General features: G+C 34.7%; 1 protein-coding gene across 9 annotated transcripts in view; it reads right to left on the bottom strand.

Annotated features, from left to right (window-relative positions):
- Positions 1-19,792, bottom strand: part of Prpf40a (pre-mRNA processing factor 40 homolog A) — a 41,263-nt gene that overhangs the window by 20,690 nt on the left and 781 nt on the right. For 8 of the 9 annotated variants that reach the window (XM_038337249.2, XM_038337247.2, XM_038337248.2 and 5 more), the window contains exons 2-5: positions 18,939-19,070; positions 7,690-7,770; positions 6,791-6,821; positions 5,621-5,637 (exon numbers count right to left, since the gene is read on the bottom strand). In XM_038337249.2, coding sequence (XP_038193177.1) covers positions 5,621-5,637; positions 6,791-6,821; positions 7,690-7,770; positions 18,939-19,070 — 261 coding nt within the window. Of the gene's footprint in view, positions 1-5,620; positions 5,638-6,790; positions 6,822-7,689; positions 7,771-17,424; positions 17,505-18,938; positions 19,071-19,792 lie in introns of those variants that run through there. The other variant, XM_038337255.2, reaches the window with a different exon arrangement.

Genomic DNA, 19,792 nt, shown 5'->3' with positions numbered 1-19,792 from the left:
CAACAGAAAGTCCAAGAATCAAGCAGCTGTTCAGTCCAGGAGGCTGGACGTCACCATTGGTCCAAAGTATACGCCAGCATCAAAAAGTAAGCTCTAGTATCAGTGAAAGAGGAACCTGTCAGTCAGGATGAGGGCAAATAGGCAAAGAATAAGAACATCTTTCTTCCATATCCTTTATGTAGGCTACCTCCGAAGGTGTGAGCCAGATTTAAGATAGATCTTCCCACCCTAAGATCTGGATTTAGGGTAGTTCTTCCCATTTCAAAAGATTTAATTAATTCCTACCAAGTGATTTAATTCCTACCAAGTACACCTAGCTGCTTAGGTTTTAGTTTAGTTTTTTTTTTTTTGTTTCTTTATCCAGATATAGGTAACAACCAAGAATTTTCATATTAGGGCACTACATATTAATAGAGAAAATAATTCAAAGAATAACAACTGTATGCTATAGGAAGTATTATGGCCAGTGGTTACCCACACAATGGGGCGTGGCCTCATACTATATAAGCCCATGTAGAGCATGTATCTGCTCTCTCTTTCAGGTTACTGAATTCGGTTTCTATTCTCCGTTCAAGCAGAGGATTCTGATTTGTGAGTTTATGCCTAAATAAATAACCATCTATCTCTCAATTCTGAGCTACTGTGGGACCAATACTGGAGTAGAGCCCAATACCATGAAACAAACACCAAAAGATATAGAAGACCACACAGATCCTGACAACAATAGTGGGGGTCTTCAATACTATGCTCCTACATTTTGATAGGACTTCCAAATTATGAACAAACAATGAAACCTCATAGCTAAAATGTATTATGGATAAACTACTACTCCAATCAAGAGACTGAGAAGCATCAGCATGCAGAGAGAGAGAGAGAGAGAGAGAGAGAGAGAGAGAGAGAGAGAGAGAGAGAGAGAGAGAGAGAGAGAGAAACAAATATTTGGAGACTACACAATGCTTTCTTAAATGAATAATCAGTCATCCAAATAACCAGAGAGAAAAAAACAAAATTCAGACAAATGATAATGAAAATACATCAAATCAGAACCTTTAAAGCACAGCCAAGGCAGCCTAGAAAAGTTTAAGTGATGTTTTACAAAAAGAGAAAACTTCATTACGCACAAGGATCTCAAATACATTCATAACACAAGTGATTGATGTTTTAATACATATCTCTCATTTTTTGCTAATATTACTCATACTTTATACTATGGAAACGTTAGACAAAATGTAAATTTTCTTAATTGAGTTTCAAGTGTTGATAAAGCAGCAAACAGAACTCTAGTAAACATCAACATTGCATTTGTTCTAGGAACTGCTAAAAAATATACAAATAATACAGGGGAGAATTGAGAAGTCTGCAAAGGAGAGGAGAGTCTTGAAGATGAGAAGCTAGTGGGCTTGGATATCCAAAGCTAATAATAAGGATCAAGTGAGAGCAAGCATCCATGATGATCATTTGTTAAAAAGTGCCAAAGAATTCAGTATGGAATATTCAGTAGTCATTTGGTGTTTGAAGAAAATTGGAATTGATTTTTTTTTGGATTTCGAGAGGGTTTTTCTCGGTAGCTCTGGAGCTTGTAAAACTAGCTCTTGTAGACCAGGCTGGGCTCAAACTCAGAGATCCACCTGCCTCTGCCTCCCAAGTGCTGGGATTAAAGGTGTGTGCCACCACCACCTGGCCTGAAAAAGTTTGATTTTTAAGTGAGTGGGGTACCTCATGAACTAACCAAAAATTAAAAATGAAAAAAAAAAAAAAACCCAGAATCTCTATTCCCTCCTATTCTATGCAACAACAAAGAAACCATTTCTTGAATAGATTATGATGTGCTATGACAAATGGGCTTATATATGACAGTCAGCAATAACCAGCTCAGTGGTTGGAGTCAGAAGTTCCAATGTACTTTTGAATGTCAACTTTCCATCAAAAAATGGTCCTGGTCACTGTTTGGTAGATCTGATCTACTACAGCTTTATGAATGCCACTGTATCTGAGAGTTATGATCACTATATTGATGAGCAGTTTTTATAGCTGCACTCAAAAGCCTGCAGCCAGATATGATTAACAGAAAGGTCTCAACCCTTCCCCAAAATGTTTAACAACACATGATATAACCAACACTTCGAAAACTGAATGAAGAGCTGTTTAAGTTCATTATCTAATATCTGATCATTTGGCCAACTTAACTACTTCAAACATTCTGACAGCTTTTTTTGCAGGGAATACACTTCTACAATCAGCAACACGAAGAAAATGCATTCCAAGAGTTCTACTGAATCTGGAAGGACCTTTCACACAATGGGAATAAATATTTTCAGTTTTTTGAGACAGGGTTTCACCATGTATCCCTGGCTGTCCTAAAACACAGTTTGTCAGCCAGGCTAGGCTCAAACTCAAGAGACCCTCCTGCCTCACCCAGACACCCCCAGAAATACACCTCACCGATCTCCCTACATGAGTCTCCATAAAGCTCAGTTTACAACGAGAATCACAACCAAGGGAACAGGTTACAGAAAAAAAAAAAAAGAAAAAGAAACCAACAAAGAAACCCTTATGAGTATACAAGCATTTTGATTCACAAGAAGGCCTAACGAAATAAATTGTAAATTGACAGCTTTGATAAACTATGCCTGGAAAACGAGGTGGGTAGTGAGTCACTGAGAATGAAACTGGGTCTTTTTTTCTTCATAAAAGTCCTCAAACTGAACTTACTGCAAGACCTGAACTACTGAAATTAATAAAAGAAACACTTCAGGATAGTGACAATTACTTTCTGAATAGGACTTTACTTCAGAAAAATCATACAAAAACTGACAAGCAGGAATTTATCAGATTAAAAACTTACGCACAACAAAAGAAGCAACAGGGTAGAGAGACTAAGAATTGTAGAAAATCTTTGCCAGCTGTTCATCTCACAGATGAGAAATACCCAAAATTAAGCACCAAAAGCATAGTACCAACAACAGGTGGATAAGTGAACTGAGTAAACATTTTGCTGCTTTTTGAAACTGGGTCTCTCTGGCTGTCCTAGAACTAGCTATGTAGACCAGGCTAGCCTAGCTTCTACCTCAGAGATCCACCTGCCTTGGCCTCCCAAGTGCTTGTATGTGCATGTGGCCAACGTACCCAGAAAGCAGACAATTCTTAATAACAAAAGACTCATAAATATACGAGAAAATAACTCAATGCCCTAAACGAGGAGCGAAATGCAAAACTGGAATTATTAAGAAAAGAAAAAAGCCATTAAACTACAAATGCTGTCAAGGTTGTAGACAGGAGTCCTCATCTACTGCTGTTCGGAATGGACACTAGCACAGTCACTTCAGAAACATTCTCTTCAAAAAACTAAACTAGGACTCACTATCCCACTTCTCAGTATTATTTCTGAAGGAATCAAGTCAAAGCATAAACGAGTGTTGCACACTCACATTTAACAATGACACCCTCCAAGACAGACAAGTTTTGCATCATCCTGGGTTCCTATAAATATTGGAGAACTTTTATAAAATATAGGGACAAACCAAAGGAGGATAAATATATTCTAAGTTTATTATATGCATACCTAAATATATAATGAAACCCATTATTTAATGAAAAGAAAAATACATTTTCTTAATTTTGTCCAATCTAGTATTTTAAGGAGAAAGTCTTAATATTCTGTCTGTTTAGAGTAAGATGAATAGTTTAAATCAGTGTGTAAGTCAAATACTCTGACAGTTGAAGCTTTCTTCACAAGATAAAACAAGTTAAGTAGTTACTAAACTTGCTACATTAATGTCTACTAATAAAAACATGAAAACAAATTAAAAGCAATTTTCCTAGAAGTCACGCAACTTTTAAAAAGTATGAGACTCCTAAAAGGACTTAGAATATGTACAATTCAACAAGTTTATTTTTTGGAAAATCTAACAAAGATTTGTATGAACACGTCTAGGAAAGTATGTGAGCTTCTGAGATAGGAGTTACATAACATTCTGCCTAAAACAGTAAAAATTCTACTCAACTTTCCTTTGCTTCACCTATTTCTTACTCCCTGGCCATGTTGACTTTTCTTGCATGTACACCAATGTAATGTCTTTGGTCATGCTGTTAAAATAGCTCAGTGGCACTAACCACAGGTCAAATAATCATCAGACCTTATATTATCCAGCCTTCAAAACTGTATGAAATATACATTTCTTTTCTTGTCTTTGGTAGGTGGGGGTTGGAGCATGTTATGAACACATTGTTTTTGCAAATGCAGATATTCTCTGCTTTATTCTCATAGGGAAACTGTTTTGTTTAGTTCAGCTAGCCAGTTAGCTCTTGGGACTCTCTTGTCATGGCCCCCAATGCTGCGATTATAGGAATGTACATTGAAAATAAAGATTTAAAATTAGGTTCTTATGCTTGTAGAGCAAACACTCTTACCTACAGAGCCACCTCTCCAGCTCCAAACATTTGTTTTTTGCCCTCCAGCCCCCAATTCCTGTCTTTTTATTAACTCACGCACAACTCCTTGTCTTCTGGGTTGTTGAAGAAGTTAAGTCAGACACGACTTGCCACAGTAATGTTTGTCAAAGTGACTGGCCATGCAATCTCCAGCACCGCATGCTGTGGGACAATGGTTTTACCCTGTAAACATTTGTTTCTTGTACTTGTTTAATAAAATGCTGATTGGCCAGTAGCCAGGTAGGAAGTACAGGCAGGGCGACCATGCAGGAAGTAGAGGCAGGGCAATGAGAAAAGGAAAATTCTGGGAAGAGGTGTCTGGCAGTCATGATCCAGCCACAGAAGAAGCAAGATGTGACTGCCTTGCTGAATAAGGTACGAGCCACATGGCTAATATAGAGAAGAATAATGGGCTAAGATAAGTTATAAGAGTTAATAAGAAGTCTCAGCTACTAAGCCCATCAGTTTATAACTAATGTAGACCTCTGTATGATTTCTTTGGGACTTAATGACTGCGGGAACCAGGTAGCACAGAAACCTCAGACAACAACCGCATTCTTCAGGACAATCCTGACAAAGGCAGCTCATTTTGCATTTTCATCCATCTTATTTTCTCACAATATTTCAATGTGTGTTTCAGCACAGCCAACTTAACCTTCTCCTCTGCTTAAGTCTCCTTGGGAATGCTGTAAAACTTCTTCCTTTTCTTGGCATCACCATGAAGTCTCAACACAGGATGAAGGGTAGACTCCTTTTGAATGTTGTAGTCAAAGTATGGCATCTTCCAGCTGCTTACCAGCAAGAAGCAGCCTTAGCCAATCAGGAGGAATTCCCTCCTAAACCTGGATCTTGGTTTTTACATTTTTCTATAGCATCTGAGGGTTCAACCTCAAGGGTGATGGTCTTCCCCATAAGGGTCTTTATGAAAATCTGTATGTTGGTAGTGTTCCACCATAAGTGGCCAACTGGAAAGCCAAAACCCTGTTTTCTTTATAAAAGTAATTGGCCTTGGTATTTTGAGATAGTGACATAACACACAAATAATATCTCCCAACTCTCTAAAATAAAGTTTCAACATTTGGCATGAAAAACTGAAGACTGGTTTAGCACATAATCTTTAGAAAACAAGGATCAATGTAACATGTTTAAAAAACGTAAGGAACAAGTAACAGGTTTCAATAGTACTTACTGCACCAGATGCGGCACCTAAAAGACAAAATATTTACAGCAGTAAATGACATGCTCCTCAGTAGGTCCAATACTTATTATTTCTTCCTTTCTATTCTTATTAAAGCTCGTGAGTTGTTCCTTATTACCTGTTTACTTGCTTCCCATTCAACAAAGAAAACAACTGAAACATCTATCTATAGCATAAAGCATTTTCAAAACTTGAGTTTTCAATCTCCAAAGTTAACTGTCAGCTGCCAAAATGAGAACCATTCATCTTGCTCTTTGGTGTTTCTGTCAATCTACTTAAATTCCTTTCTTTCTTATATATGTTATTAAAATACAATAATGCCTCTCTATTCTAATTTTTGTGAAACTCAGTTACTTTAATCTTAATATATGCTGACATATAGCACTATACTCATGAGATATCACACATACCTGCTTAAAATTTAAATTACAAATAAATAACTTTTAAAAAGTGGTTCTTCAATTGTACCACCACATTTCAAACTCAATTACATGTAGCTAGTAACAACTGTATGACAATAATTATGTTATAGTAGATTTCTACTATTGCAGAAAGTTTTGTTAGTGTCCTACACTACCTCCCCCCAAAGCCTTTATGGCGTAAGGAATTTTCAGGTGTTTGTTAGTGACAAAGCTCATATAATTTCTAAGTTTAGAAACTAGGCAACTTAAAATTTTAAATAAAAGAGAAAGCAAAGACTGTAAAACAAAGGTTCACATATATGGAAAGCATTCAACTGACTTGAAATATCAACAATAGAGCCAAAGCATTGGAAAAGTAGGTTGACTACAAAGACCAATGAGGTAACAGTCATTTTTGTTGTTATGACTTAAGAATGCAATTATAAATGCCATCTGTCTATCGTCAAATACCGCAAAAATACGAACCAATCATAAAGATCGTTTTAAAAATTAATTTTATATGCATGTGGTTTTTCAGAATATATGTATGTACAGCACATGTATGCCTGGTGCCCAAGGAGACCAGAAGAAGGCATCAGATTCCCTTGGAACAAAAATTTCAAATGGTTGTTAACCATGTGAGAACGGGGAAGGGATGCCAAGTCCTCTGAAAAGATAGCAAGTGCTGAACCCTTCAGCCCCAGATAACCACTTTCATTTGTTGTTCTAATATGAAGTCCACCATACACTGTAGACATACCTGCTGCTACATCCATACTGTTTACTCCAGGCTGCAAGAAGAGAAATTAAATTATCACCATTCAAATCATTTAGACTACATTTTATAGAAATAAGGTACAATGAATCAATTCCATGTGTAATTTATAAGCCACTAACTCAACAACCATAAAATTTCCAGTGGTCAACTCTCAGGCTTGCTATACATTTCAAAGCATTTTAAGACACTACATGGTTATCAATTGTACGGAGAACCACAGACCTTCCCTTTCAATTCTGAAATCTACAAAGCTCTGAAAACCAAGTCTTATTAATTAGTCAATGAAACTTACCAATACTAATATATCAGAAATAGGGGCTAAGACTCCACAGGATAATTTTGTAATGTAAATATATGCAGATGTTAATAAAATGTCAATAATTTGATTAAAACACCAAAATCTTACCATTCCAATTAAGTAAGTATGTCATACCTGTTTATTAAAACCAGTAAGCACTCGGAAATAAGCACACTTACACTAATATCATTTATATACCACCAAAGTATTACCTAAGTATAACAACTAAGTCTATTGAAGAACATACCAAGTTAAATTGTAATAGCTGAAGTTTCAATAAAAGGGGATTTCAAATTAAGTCTTCTCATTTTTAGGTTGAATATCATTTTTTACTAGCATTTAATAAATGTCACCTTTGAAAATAGAGACTACCACAATGGTTTTCTCTCACTATTTAAGTGACTTGTTTCTTACAGAATTAATATAATCATTGAACATGTACGTATGTTGCATTGTAATGCTAAATTATGATTTCCATGTTAGATTTTAGTTTTGAGGTGTCCTGTAACCTACATGCACATTATTACTCACATAGGAAAGCAATCAAAACTCAGAAAATAATTATTTTCACAAGATTACCAACCGGTAAGGCAGGTTGCATGGAAGCCTGAGACATATGAGACATCATCATTCCCGACATTACTGAAGACATCATTCCAGGCATCTAAAATAAAAGTTAAAAAATGGTTACCATGTAAGAACAAAACACTTTACAGGATTGCAAGTATAATTTAAGAAACAATATAACCACTGAAACTATGCTATTTTATTAAACGAATAATATGCTTGCTTAGTAACTGCTTGTTGAATGAATGAAGAATTCTATACTGATACTGTTCCAATACTTACGTCATAATTCATTTGAATGGTAACAATATTTATTTAATTTAATTTACTTAGTTAATTTAAGTTATTAAGAAGAATAGACTATATTCATTTCAATTGAACAGTGATTCTCCTTTCTTTGAAACAAGAGACTATAAAATAAAAATTTTTCATAATTTTCACCTCTTATTCTTATCTGCACTAAACAAATTTGATAGTAATCTGGTCCTTTTCATAATCTTAGATCTTTGGCGCTTAAAATTTAAACACCTATCTAAATAATATATAAATACCCTTTAATCCTAAGTACAGAAAAGTACATAAATACCTGATCATATACTAGTTTGTGAGAATTTAATCTACTAATGATTGTAACTAAAATCTGAATACCAAGCATGAATAAAAATCAGATTGTTTCTTTTCTAAACAATTTGACTCAGTATTCATCTATATTACAAAAAATAAAATATATAGTCCTATGTTAGATTTTTGACATTGATATATAAAGAGTATCAAAAGAATCAAAGAAACTTGTAGGAGGACAAAAAGTGTAATAACAATAGGTATTGGACAAGGAAACTGGTTATTCAAGCTTCAAATTAAATGAATAAATTATAATATAGAAAAAGTATAAGCACATTCGTCAATCTAAAAATATAAAATTAGGAAAGAATTTCTATGTGCAGTTTTAATACTTGTTAAAATTCAAAGTGAAACAGGTTGTAACACCTGTAGGCTTGCATGGGGTTAACTGATTAAAAAGAGATAAAAATTATCTACTGGACAGAAATTATAATTAGAAGAATGTAATGATTTTTGGAACATATGGTCAAAATAATATCTTATAAAAAGCATAGAATTTGAAAACAAGCACGGACATCTTCAAAACCTAAGAGATTACAGAAATAACATATCTTATGAAAAAAGCAGCAGCAAACATGGAAGAGCTACGCTTGCTTCCAAAACCATCTACCCTTCAGAGATACTGCTCACCACCATGCTTTAGAAAACAGTGAACTCAACAGATAACTTGGCATGAGAAAGCACTTCAAAAGCACAGCAGAAAAGTTTAAAATGGCAAATACATAAAAAACAAATAAAAAACTACATTCTGAATTAAAACTCTAAGATAATTTCAGAAGTGGAAGTTTAAAAACCTACAAAGAAAAATAGTAATTTCTAAGGAGCAAAAAGTACTTTAAAAAGCAGGGTAAGAAAAATCTCCACTAACTTAAGAGACCATTCATAATATCAATAGACCGAGTAAACTAATATAACTTCAGTTAACTATTGATTATAACATAAAGACAAAAATCACACTGTCCTTCCTATTTCTCACAATTTAAAACATTATTCTTGAATGTGGAAATCAGTTATGGCTAGAAAATAAGACTGATAGGAAATACAGAGCTACAGTCCCGCAGTTCTTAAGTCCTGTCAGGCAGAGTCTAGTTACACTTGTTTACCTGACAAAGCTATCTGTGAGCTTTTATTTTATGTAAATAAATATCCTAAAAGTGATGGTATGAATATGAATCTGAAGAACATCAATATGTAAAATACTGTATTTCATATGAAAAGGACTATAGAAATGTGATGTACTTAAGTTCTCAGAGTTTTGAGCATGGTAGAAAGAAAGACCTAGTTTCCTAAGCCCAATTATCTACTTAGGAAATGTTACAAAGATTCCTGTTTCTATTATTCCAAACACAGAACAAAGAGGTACATTTTACATTTGCTGTCTCTGAAGTTAAACTTTTGAATCAGTTATACTAGCTTCTTGACAGAATCCCTAATTTGAGACTAATGAAATATCTATTACATATTCCTTTTGCTGTTTTGACATCATAATGTTAATGAAAGTGAATCCAGGCTGTAAAGTGGCTTGTGTTTTAAATCCTCAGGAGTGTTTTATCTTCTCTTCCCAAACCAAAACTGCTATAGACAAGTTTCTTTTTTGTCTTTGGCATGGTAAGTTAAAAGTTTTTTGCTTCACATGGAGGGTTTACCTAGCTCTAACTGTAAAGTCTTTTAGATTTCCTATTTGGGACCACCACCTCCCATTGTTAATGTTTACTAAAAAGGAAAAACTCTTGGTTTTAGTTGCTATGATAGTGCCATAACAATTTCAGGAAACACATCACTTTCTAAGTACAAATGGCCATTCACATTAGCTTAACATGAAATGCATTATAAAATCAAAACATGTTGCTTTTTCCATCGCTAGTACTTTGGCCAATATATAAAGTACTATAATAACCATAAGTTTTAGTTATTAAGACCAGAGAGTGTTTGAGGAAGGTGAACACCAAGAAGTAACAGCCAATGCTCTTAACTATCTCTCCAGCCCTGGAGTGGAGGGAGTTTTAAAGCCAATTATCAGGATGTATTCAAGCCAGGCATTGTGGATAACCCTCTTAATAAATTTCTGTTACTACACTGCTGGCCGAGGAAGGAAAACCAAAAGTTCATAATCAGTATGGGCAATCTCCCCAACAGGATAAGGCCTAAAATAAAAGTACGACTGCAGATGTGAGATTAATAGCAGAGCACTTGTCTAGTATGCATAAGGCCTTGTAATCAGTGACCAGTACTAGGAAAATAAGATATTCAGAAGAAGCACGAATTTGAGGACAATAAACAAATCAGTAAAAACAAAGGCCCACCACACAACCTACTCAATTGCTCTTAGCATCCCAGATAGTTTCTCGTTGTAGATATAAATGAATGAATGTTTTATTTACCACTTTACATACTTTAAAAAAAAAGAACAATAATAAAAGCAGTATAAATGCTACAGAAATTGAACAGGGTCTGGAGAGATGGCTCAGCAGTTAAGAGCACTGACCACTCTTCCAGAACCCTGGTTTAATAACCAGCACTGACATGGAGCTCACAATCATCTGTAACTACAGACACAGGGGATCTGATGTCCCCATATCAAAATAACAAAAACAAATTAGAAACAGTACAATAAAGGCAGCACATTTCTGTTAAATACCTAAATAAAAGGTAAATGGTGTTTTTATAATTTGTTAACGCAGAGAAAACATTTACTAAGACAACTTCCCATGCCTAGTTTTGTTTATTAAATACAACCTATGGAACTTAGAAATTCTAAAGTAAATAAAGTAGTTCTTTCCATCTCTTATCTGTGTTTCACATCCCATATTCAGTAACCTATGGTCAATGTAGGTCTGAAAATATTACATGAAACTTTAGGCTTAGCAACACTGTGTGTGTACAACTTCAAGTAAACCTCATTTTACTTAATAATGTCCCTAAACCATAAGTAGTGACAATGCAAAGGAGTTATCAGGGCACAAAATTCCCAAGGTCAGATAAACTCTAGTGTTACCTGACAACAAGCAGGGCATTTAAGAAAAAACAAAACAAACAAACAAACAAAAACCAGTTAACTTATGTATACGGTTCAGTTTCAGGAGTCCACAGAAAATCTTGGAACACATATACCTAATAAGAGGAACACTTTATAGCTACCCTTCATGCTCTGAGAATAACTGAATTGATCACATCTTACAACTTTACATAGAGAAGCAGCCTTGCACAGCTATTAAGTCAGACTAGCAAAATTCCTATCCTAGTTTGACTACTTAACAGCTTTGAGAACTTGGACCACCTTGACACTGACCTCTCTGGACCTTAATTTTTCATCAACAGCAAAAATATTACCTGATAGGATTTATTGTAAGCCATCAATTGCAAAAATGAATGTAAGGCAATTAAAAATAGCGCTCAACCTAAGATATGACAGCTACTAGGGTTTCCTGACAGTATTCATGGTTCTAGTACTACCTAACAAAGTCTCCAAATGTTTATCTCATATAAAATGGCACCGTATTTATATATAATCTATGCATAATCCTGGTAAATTTTAAATATCTAGATTTCTTATATTACCTAATAAATATCAAATGCTACAGTTTATATATTGTAAAAATGCCAGAATACATTCAGTATAGACACAAATCTTTCTCTAAATATTTTCGAATACACCAGCACCTAAAAACATGAAAAATCAACCAACAATGTTTTATTATAACTGTTCTTAACCTTTCACAATGAAAGAACTTATCTAACTTTTTCCTCAGCCATTCCTTCTCTATTTCTCATTTGCTTTGTTCATTTTCTTCATTAAAGGTATCTAGCAAACTGCCTGTACTTTTATAACCTTGAATAGAAATCAATTAATACATGTAATAAGAAGTCATTCCAGATTTAGTATCAAATTTAATGCTGGCTCTGCAATGTTAGTGTACAATTCATTTAACTCTCTAGACCATCCAGTTACCAAATGTACCCTGGACTAATAGAGTCAATTCAGTTTTCAGAAAGGGAGGTTAAAGTCAATAAGGATTATGAATTTTTCAAAGCTTATATAGACATGAAGACAGAAATATAATCCTTTACAACAGGCAACATAAATTCAGAAATGTAGTTGAATAAAAATGAATACCACTGTATTTTTTTAAAGACAGTTCTAAATTCAATTAGAGGAACAGAAAATAGTGGTGCTTAAGTCTTACAAAATTAAGGGTTTTAAATTTTATACTAAAAAAATGTAATCTAAAGCCTGTGGGACAAAAGATCATTATAACCTCCTTTTCATGTTCTTCAAGCTATAATCAATATTACACCTATCTGCATCTTTATACTTTGTTAGTATCAAAGGGTAATCTATTAACATTAAATACATCATGTAGAGACAGATTCACTGATAAATACAACACATAATTTTGCTATTATGCAATCCTAGCTGATATTTGTTTTTGTAAGTGAAGCACATTCTAAACCAATAAAAAAGGTATCACAGTAAACACATAAATCAGCAAGTCTATCAATATCATTACTAACTCAAGTATCATGTATTACAGATGACTTGTCTTTATTATGACTGGTACCATAAAATATTACCATAAACACACGAGCAGTGTTTTCTCCTACGACCACAAAACAGCTATCTCACTGGGCCATTACTGTACCGAATACTACAGGAAACTGTAATACAAGTATTTGCTTATCTAAATAAAGGAAAGTACTAAGTAAAAAAAAATATAGTAAACCATAAATTTTCAGGTCCACTCTAATCTTATGAGACTACTATCAGGCATGCAGTCAGCTATAAGCTAACTGAAACATTATTATGTAGCACACAGAAATTAATGAAGTCTCATTTACAGAGACAGCAACTTTTCTAGACTACATGATAAAATACACCATTCCAAACCCGTTGTCAAAAGGAGCTTAAGGTTCTGAAGATCAGGACCTAATGAATATGATCCTATTTTTACAGTAATAATTCTTACTTGAAAAAAAATCAAAGTTTAAGACAAACCATATAAAATTTTGTTTAAATGAAAAATGAGAGCCTTGGATACAACAAACTGTATTTCAACCCCAAACAGTTCTGAATTTATGGCATTATAGAATTTTAAGAAGTCAGTTTCTACTTTGAGCACACTAAGAAACAATGGATTTAAGCCCACCAAAGCAAATGACCATGTCTTTATTAACTACTAATTAGAATTAGCCACTGCTTGAAATAGATGAAAAGTAACAGATGCTAAGTTGACTAATGAAAGAAAATCAAAGACGTATCTATAACCTTTCTAGGAATAGTCCCGCACGCTCAGTACTGCCAGCCACTCCACACGATGGAGGCTTTTAAAAGCCATCTACACATCACACATTTATATTAACATTCATAAGAGACGTAAATGTCTGACAAAAAATATGGAGATATAAGGTAACCAAACGAAAAACTATGAACAGCGTCAACGAGGGGAGCAATCCTCTTGTGTATTAGAATGTTCACCAAGTGCTAGTAATATTTCTTATGAATAAGAAGCTCCTAGTGGAAAGTGGTGGAAAAAGACAGACACTTAGCATCTATTTTAAAAGGTTCCTGCCTGCAAGACTTCCCAATAACAGCATTGTGTGCATCTCAAAGAGGGAGAGAGCCATTCTTTCGAAATGAGATAGTTTTCTTGGATCACTTTAAACATTAAACACATCAAAATATTACTGTATTTCAAGCTTTGAATGCATTTACATTTAAATGTTATCATTTAAATGTAGCTGAAATAAGCACATCTGTAGTCTTAGTAAAAACTGTCAAAATCTAACCACAGTATAAAAGTGAGGATAACATTTGTTCTAGGCTAATATTCTTTATAAAGGAAAGTATTTGCTTGAGAAACTTAAATACACAGATATTACCTAGATTTGAGAATTTATTATGTGCCGTTTTTAAGACTGGCTAAAATTAAAAATAAAAAAGTATTTCAGTAAGGTATCTCAGGAAAACTCTATTACCAATTACCTTTTATGTTATAAAGTCGTATATGTTAAAATTTCATTCTCAAGGACATGACACAGCTTGAAATAAGTACTCAGATTCCTTTACTTGAAAATAAAAGGAAAGAAGGAAATGAAACCCCATATCTACTTGATTTTATCTGTTTTTGCTAAATGAAAAAGCAATGATTCAGATACTAACACAGTAACAATGTAAAGTCACAAGTAACCTGGAGACACAAATGGATGAGTTACTTTCTACCTTACATTGTAGCAAATAATATCTATTTATTTCATTCATTCAACAAGTATTACTGAGCACCCACAATGCACCAAGAACTGTGCTCAGCACCTACAGAATTATTAACAAGAACAACTTGGTTCTTGCTCTGTAAGAGCTTATAATCTTTTACTTGTTCGGAAAGTAGGAAATCAGAAAACAATAAGGAAAAAATAAAGAAAATGTCATTAAGTGCCAAAATAAAACAGTAATAATGCCAAGCATATGAAATAGGTGTTAAATTACTTAGGAAGTCAACATTGTTCAAAATTATTTCTGAGGAAATAATTTAGGCAAGCAAAGATGTCATGGTGACAGTGATGAAATCAAGAGGTCAAAGACAGCAGCATAAGCTTAAAGAACTAATATAACCATTTAAGGTGCCATGAAAGATTAGTAAGAAAGCATGCATCACTTATTGTTTGGGCATGTATTAGAGATGATCTTTCAAACTTAAGCTGTGGAACTTAAATACCAGACCATAGATACAGAAACATAAAGATTATTGAGCAAAGAAATGTATTTTACTTTTCATTTTTTGATAGGAGATTGCAGTCTTGAAGTAAGAAAACCAGTTCAAAAACATGAGCTTCCTAGATGGGAACAGCACAACCTGGGCTGTTACAGATCTGTGAGTCTGTCTTAGTCAGTATTAAAATAAAATAATTAAATTCAGCTATAAAATGTAATCACTCACTGATGTACTATCAAAAATCCACCCCCCAAATCGGAGTAATTAATTAGGAAGAATTTTATTTCTGTATCAATCAAAGAAAGAAGATATCATAAGTTGTTAAACCTGGAAGGGAGCTTATAATTTATTAAATATTATTTTTTTATTAAAATAAGAGTAAAATAAACACTGAAGAATGAGCCAGCTAATAGAACTCTGTTGGGCAAAGGCAATCCTCAGTTGATAAAGACGGCAGAATTTAATGTTCTTGGTGATTAAAAAGCACATACAAAAAGAAAAAGAACAAGAAAATATCTTAAAGACAGAATATGTTTTATTCTGAATGGATATGGAGGAAGGCAGCCTTATACACGATCATATTGACAGAAATTTCTGCTGGAAAGTATTTAATAGTTACTAAGCAAAAATAAAATTTAGTAAATACTTTTTTTTTAAAAAAAGAGAGAGACACCTCCAAAAACCTGCATACTATTTAAAGTTCATTTATTACTAAGGCCCTTCCAGTAATACGATCTTCGAATTTTATAACTGAGAAGTATGACTTTCCCAAAAAGTTGGGTGCATTATGAGATAATTTAATCCACATGATAGGCAACTGAGATAAAATTTAAAAGACATTACCATTAAGTTACATTTGCTATTTCTAGGTATTCACTAATAGCCTGAAATGGAGAAAATGGCATTCTGGCTTATCTTATAAACTAAGCAGAGAAAACCCGGAACAAATCACTTCTTGAAGTGACTAGCTTGCATTTCATTTTTGTTTTGTTTTTCGAGACATGGTTTTTCTGTAGCTTTGGAGCCTGTCCTGGAACTAGCTCTTGTGGACCAGGCTGGCCTTGAACTCAGAGATCCGCCTGCCTCTGCCTCCCGAGTCCTGGGATTAAAGGCGTGCGCCACTACTGCTCAGCTGCATTTCAATTTTGCAAGCCCTGTTTTTACCCTAGATCACTACTGTCTAGTCTGCATACTATTTTATAGACAAAATTTAAATCTGTCATATTGAGTAACATTCAAAGACCACAATCATTCAGCAATACAGACTGCTTCCTATTTTAGTCTTTGGTTGGTCTAAGAAAAGATAACTTAGACGTGGTCAACAAAGCAGATCTCTTGACAGACGACTGACCTGTTCCAGGACCTTGGTGCATATCAGAATGCAGATGCTAAGTCCCTTGCATAAAAAGTCACAATACATGCATATAATCTATGGACATCTTGTATAATTGAAATTATCTCTAGATTACTTGTAATACCAAATGCGATATACACGCTCTATACATAGGTAACTATGTAGTTGTTTTATGTCTTAAATAGGGAATACAACAAAGTCTGTGCTCTGAAAAAAATGTATTTTTCGTGTTCTATAGTTAGTTCAAACAATGGACACAGAACCCTGTAGCTACAGTCAACTATTTTTGAAGATTATATAGCCTTCATTCCCAAAATCTAAAAAGTTTTAAATAAACTTTTAAAAAGATGGATGGCAAGATCATATATTCACCACCATGAACCATACAGACATCCTACTTCTCAAATATCTGCATTGTGACTACTACTCATTAATAATTCTGAGCATATGCAAACAGAAGAAACGATATAAGAAAATGATCAGTTCATCATTAGGAGAAAGTTCCCAGAGCTTTGAGAAAGAATCCTAGAGTCCTTGAGGATTCATTCAGCTTACCATGCTTTCCCAGTATCATAAAGCTGAAAAAAGTTAGCTTCACCAAAAGTTAGAACCCAAATTTGTTGGGGGGGGGGGGGGGGTGAGTACTAGAAAATGATCTAACTTTGAGAAAATAATGGCTATTCTCTTGAGCCTTTCAGAGCTAATATCCTAAAGTATTCATTATCTTCACAGGGAACCAACAGAGGGAGAAAGAATTCTAAACATTTAAATAGTCAGGTGTACTTAATGGCGCATAAACATACTGGACTAGAAAAAAAAGGAGTATAAAATCATGAAGCAAACTTCAGGATATCTGAAGTATCTGAGTAGCAAGTAAACTTGTTAGGAAGGCAGTCACTGGCACAGCTAAAGAGAAGGGGCCATAAAACAAACTGTGACCAGCTTATGCCAATTACTTCAAAAATAAAGTCTGCATTGTAGTGAAAATGACTAGCTGGCATCTCAGGTTTGCTAGTGCAACAGCACCATTACAGCAAGGGTAAGCAGGTCAACCCCTTGCAAAACTTACCTTGACTGGCCCAATGGAAACAGAAGGCCCCAGAAAAGAGAGAAGCATCTGGCAGTAGCAAATTGTTTTATTTTATCTTTCTGTGGAAAGAAACTAATTTTAAATAAGAACCAGAGCATTTAAAGAATAAATATCTTTTAAAAGCTCATTATCTAGCTAGAGCAGCTCTACCAAGAAAACAAGAAGGGCTTTGTGCTGCTTAGAGATGGAAAGGTACAGAAGAGGATCAGAGCTGTCTCTGCATCTCCTAGGGCGCTTTAGGTGCTGATATTCTAGAGTAACAGAGCAAAGGAATCTTTTACATAAGGAACTCCTGCAGGCAGAACCTTTTTAGTCTGGTGCCTCCGAATAAGAAATTTATACAAAATTAAGGGCTATACTCCAAATATAAAAAAAAAATACACTTGACACTGAGCCATTCTACTTTTAAAGTCAAATAAAAACAGAAAACACAAGCTCCTGTTTCCACTGCAATTTCACCAATAATTTTAGTCTTCATTGCTTAGACCAATATCAAAGTCAACAGCACTCATTAGCAAAAGAAAATATACAACTGGTTTTCCATAATATTTTGTTAACCGAAATTTTTCATGACTTATCAAGACATTCAAATGGGATGACCCAGCCTGCCCAAGGATGTGTGTACTATAGAACCTTCCATAGGACACAACTGCGCATGGAACTGAAGCTCTGGCCTTTCTTCAACACTTCTAAATGAGAAATAGAAATTCTGTCTACCAGTGTCACTGACTCAGCTACAATCTTTTGATTCAAATCACTCCCACAGAATGTCCATTTTCAATTTGTGCTAGAGATACAAGGGGCAACTCACAAGTAGGAGTGCAGAAGCAGTATCATTTTTAAAAAAATCAAGTAGAAAATGAGCTACCTATTTAGCACTGTCCAGGGAAGAATTAGTAATAGAGCATAAAATCCCTCCACACCCAACAAAAGGAAGGTATTCCAAGAATAAAATTCATTCTAAATGAAAACCCCGAGTAATTGCTATTTTTCTGATGCTACGCATTTACATGGTTCACCAAAATTACTTGATATATGTATTTACTCCTAGACCATTAACAATCAACATGCCTAGAAAGTCACTAAATCAAGGAGCCTACACATATAATGTCCCTTTAAAGATTTTAATTTTCAAGACAGGGTTTCTCTGTGTCTCCTTGGCTGTCCTGGAACTCACTCTGTAGACCAGTCTGGCCTTGAACACAGAGACCCTGCTGCCTCTGCCTCCCAAAGTGCTGGGATTAAAGGCGTGTGCCACCACACCCAATTTAAGATTCTTTAGATCTTAATTTTGTTGAGGAAATAAGTAATTTTTTTGTACAGTATTACTATATTCAAAATTCGGTTACAGTGATACTCAACATGTCTTGTCTGAAAACATGTGCCTATAAACTAACCCTTTAATAGCTGGAAGTACAGCACCGAGCTACATTTTAAAATCTTGACACAATAAAACAGAAATAAACAAAACGAAGTAAAAAACATATTCTTACTTGTCCCATTGGAGGTCCTCCCATAGGGGGCATCATCTGCGGCATCATTCCATGAGGTACTGGAGGCATGTTTGCTCTCTGACCCATAGGGTGCATTCCCATTGGTGCATAATGCATACCAGGATGCCCCATCTGAAAAATATGAAAAGAGACTAAATGTTTTTTTTAAAATCAATGACCTATATGGCACAATATCAAGTTAAATTATTAAATTAGCATATACTAATATTAATCTTAAAATAAACTATAGTGGTTATTTTAAGGAATCTGAAAGTTAACAAAGTTAAATCCATTATCCGATTACAGCCCCCTCATCTGCTCAATGCTAAATGACTGCCTAGCCTTGGTGGCTATTGAATTCCAACTTAAGAACACAACTTTGTCCCCTTTATACATATAACCACCTTATATTACTTAAAATTACATTAATTTGGATGAGGTTTTGACATAAAACAGAATGTGGGTACCCAAGAGTACTTCACTGAGAAATAGATATACTAGTTCCTAAGTCACATATGTTAATACAGGTAAAATATCAAAGACTGTCATTCTGTCCCAGCAGCTAAATGCAAATAACAAACCGATCTGTTTCGTGAACTTAAAATGATATATATATGTACGTACACATACATACACATGTCCATTGTTCTTAGCCTGAGACTTAAGTATCCGCTGTCAATTCTCCCAACAGAATCCCCCACCACTACTCCCGACGTAAAGAAACTACGGCAGCTTCCTCTCAAGTCCCAGGGACTTAAGGCACCCGACGGCGAAACAGGCCTAGGGCTCTGCGCTGCAAGCCCGCCGGGGACCCGGCTCCTTCCGGAGGTGTCTGTGTAGGCCCAGACCACTGG

Source organism: Arvicola amphibius, chromosome 7, assembly GCF_903992535.2.
Source record: "Arvicola amphibius chromosome 7, mArvAmp1.2, whole genome shotgun sequence".
NCBI classification, from domain to species: Eukaryota; Metazoa; Chordata; class Mammalia; order Rodentia; family Cricetidae; genus Arvicola; species Arvicola amphibius.
This window is presented reverse-complemented; position numbering and strand designations above follow the sequence as displayed.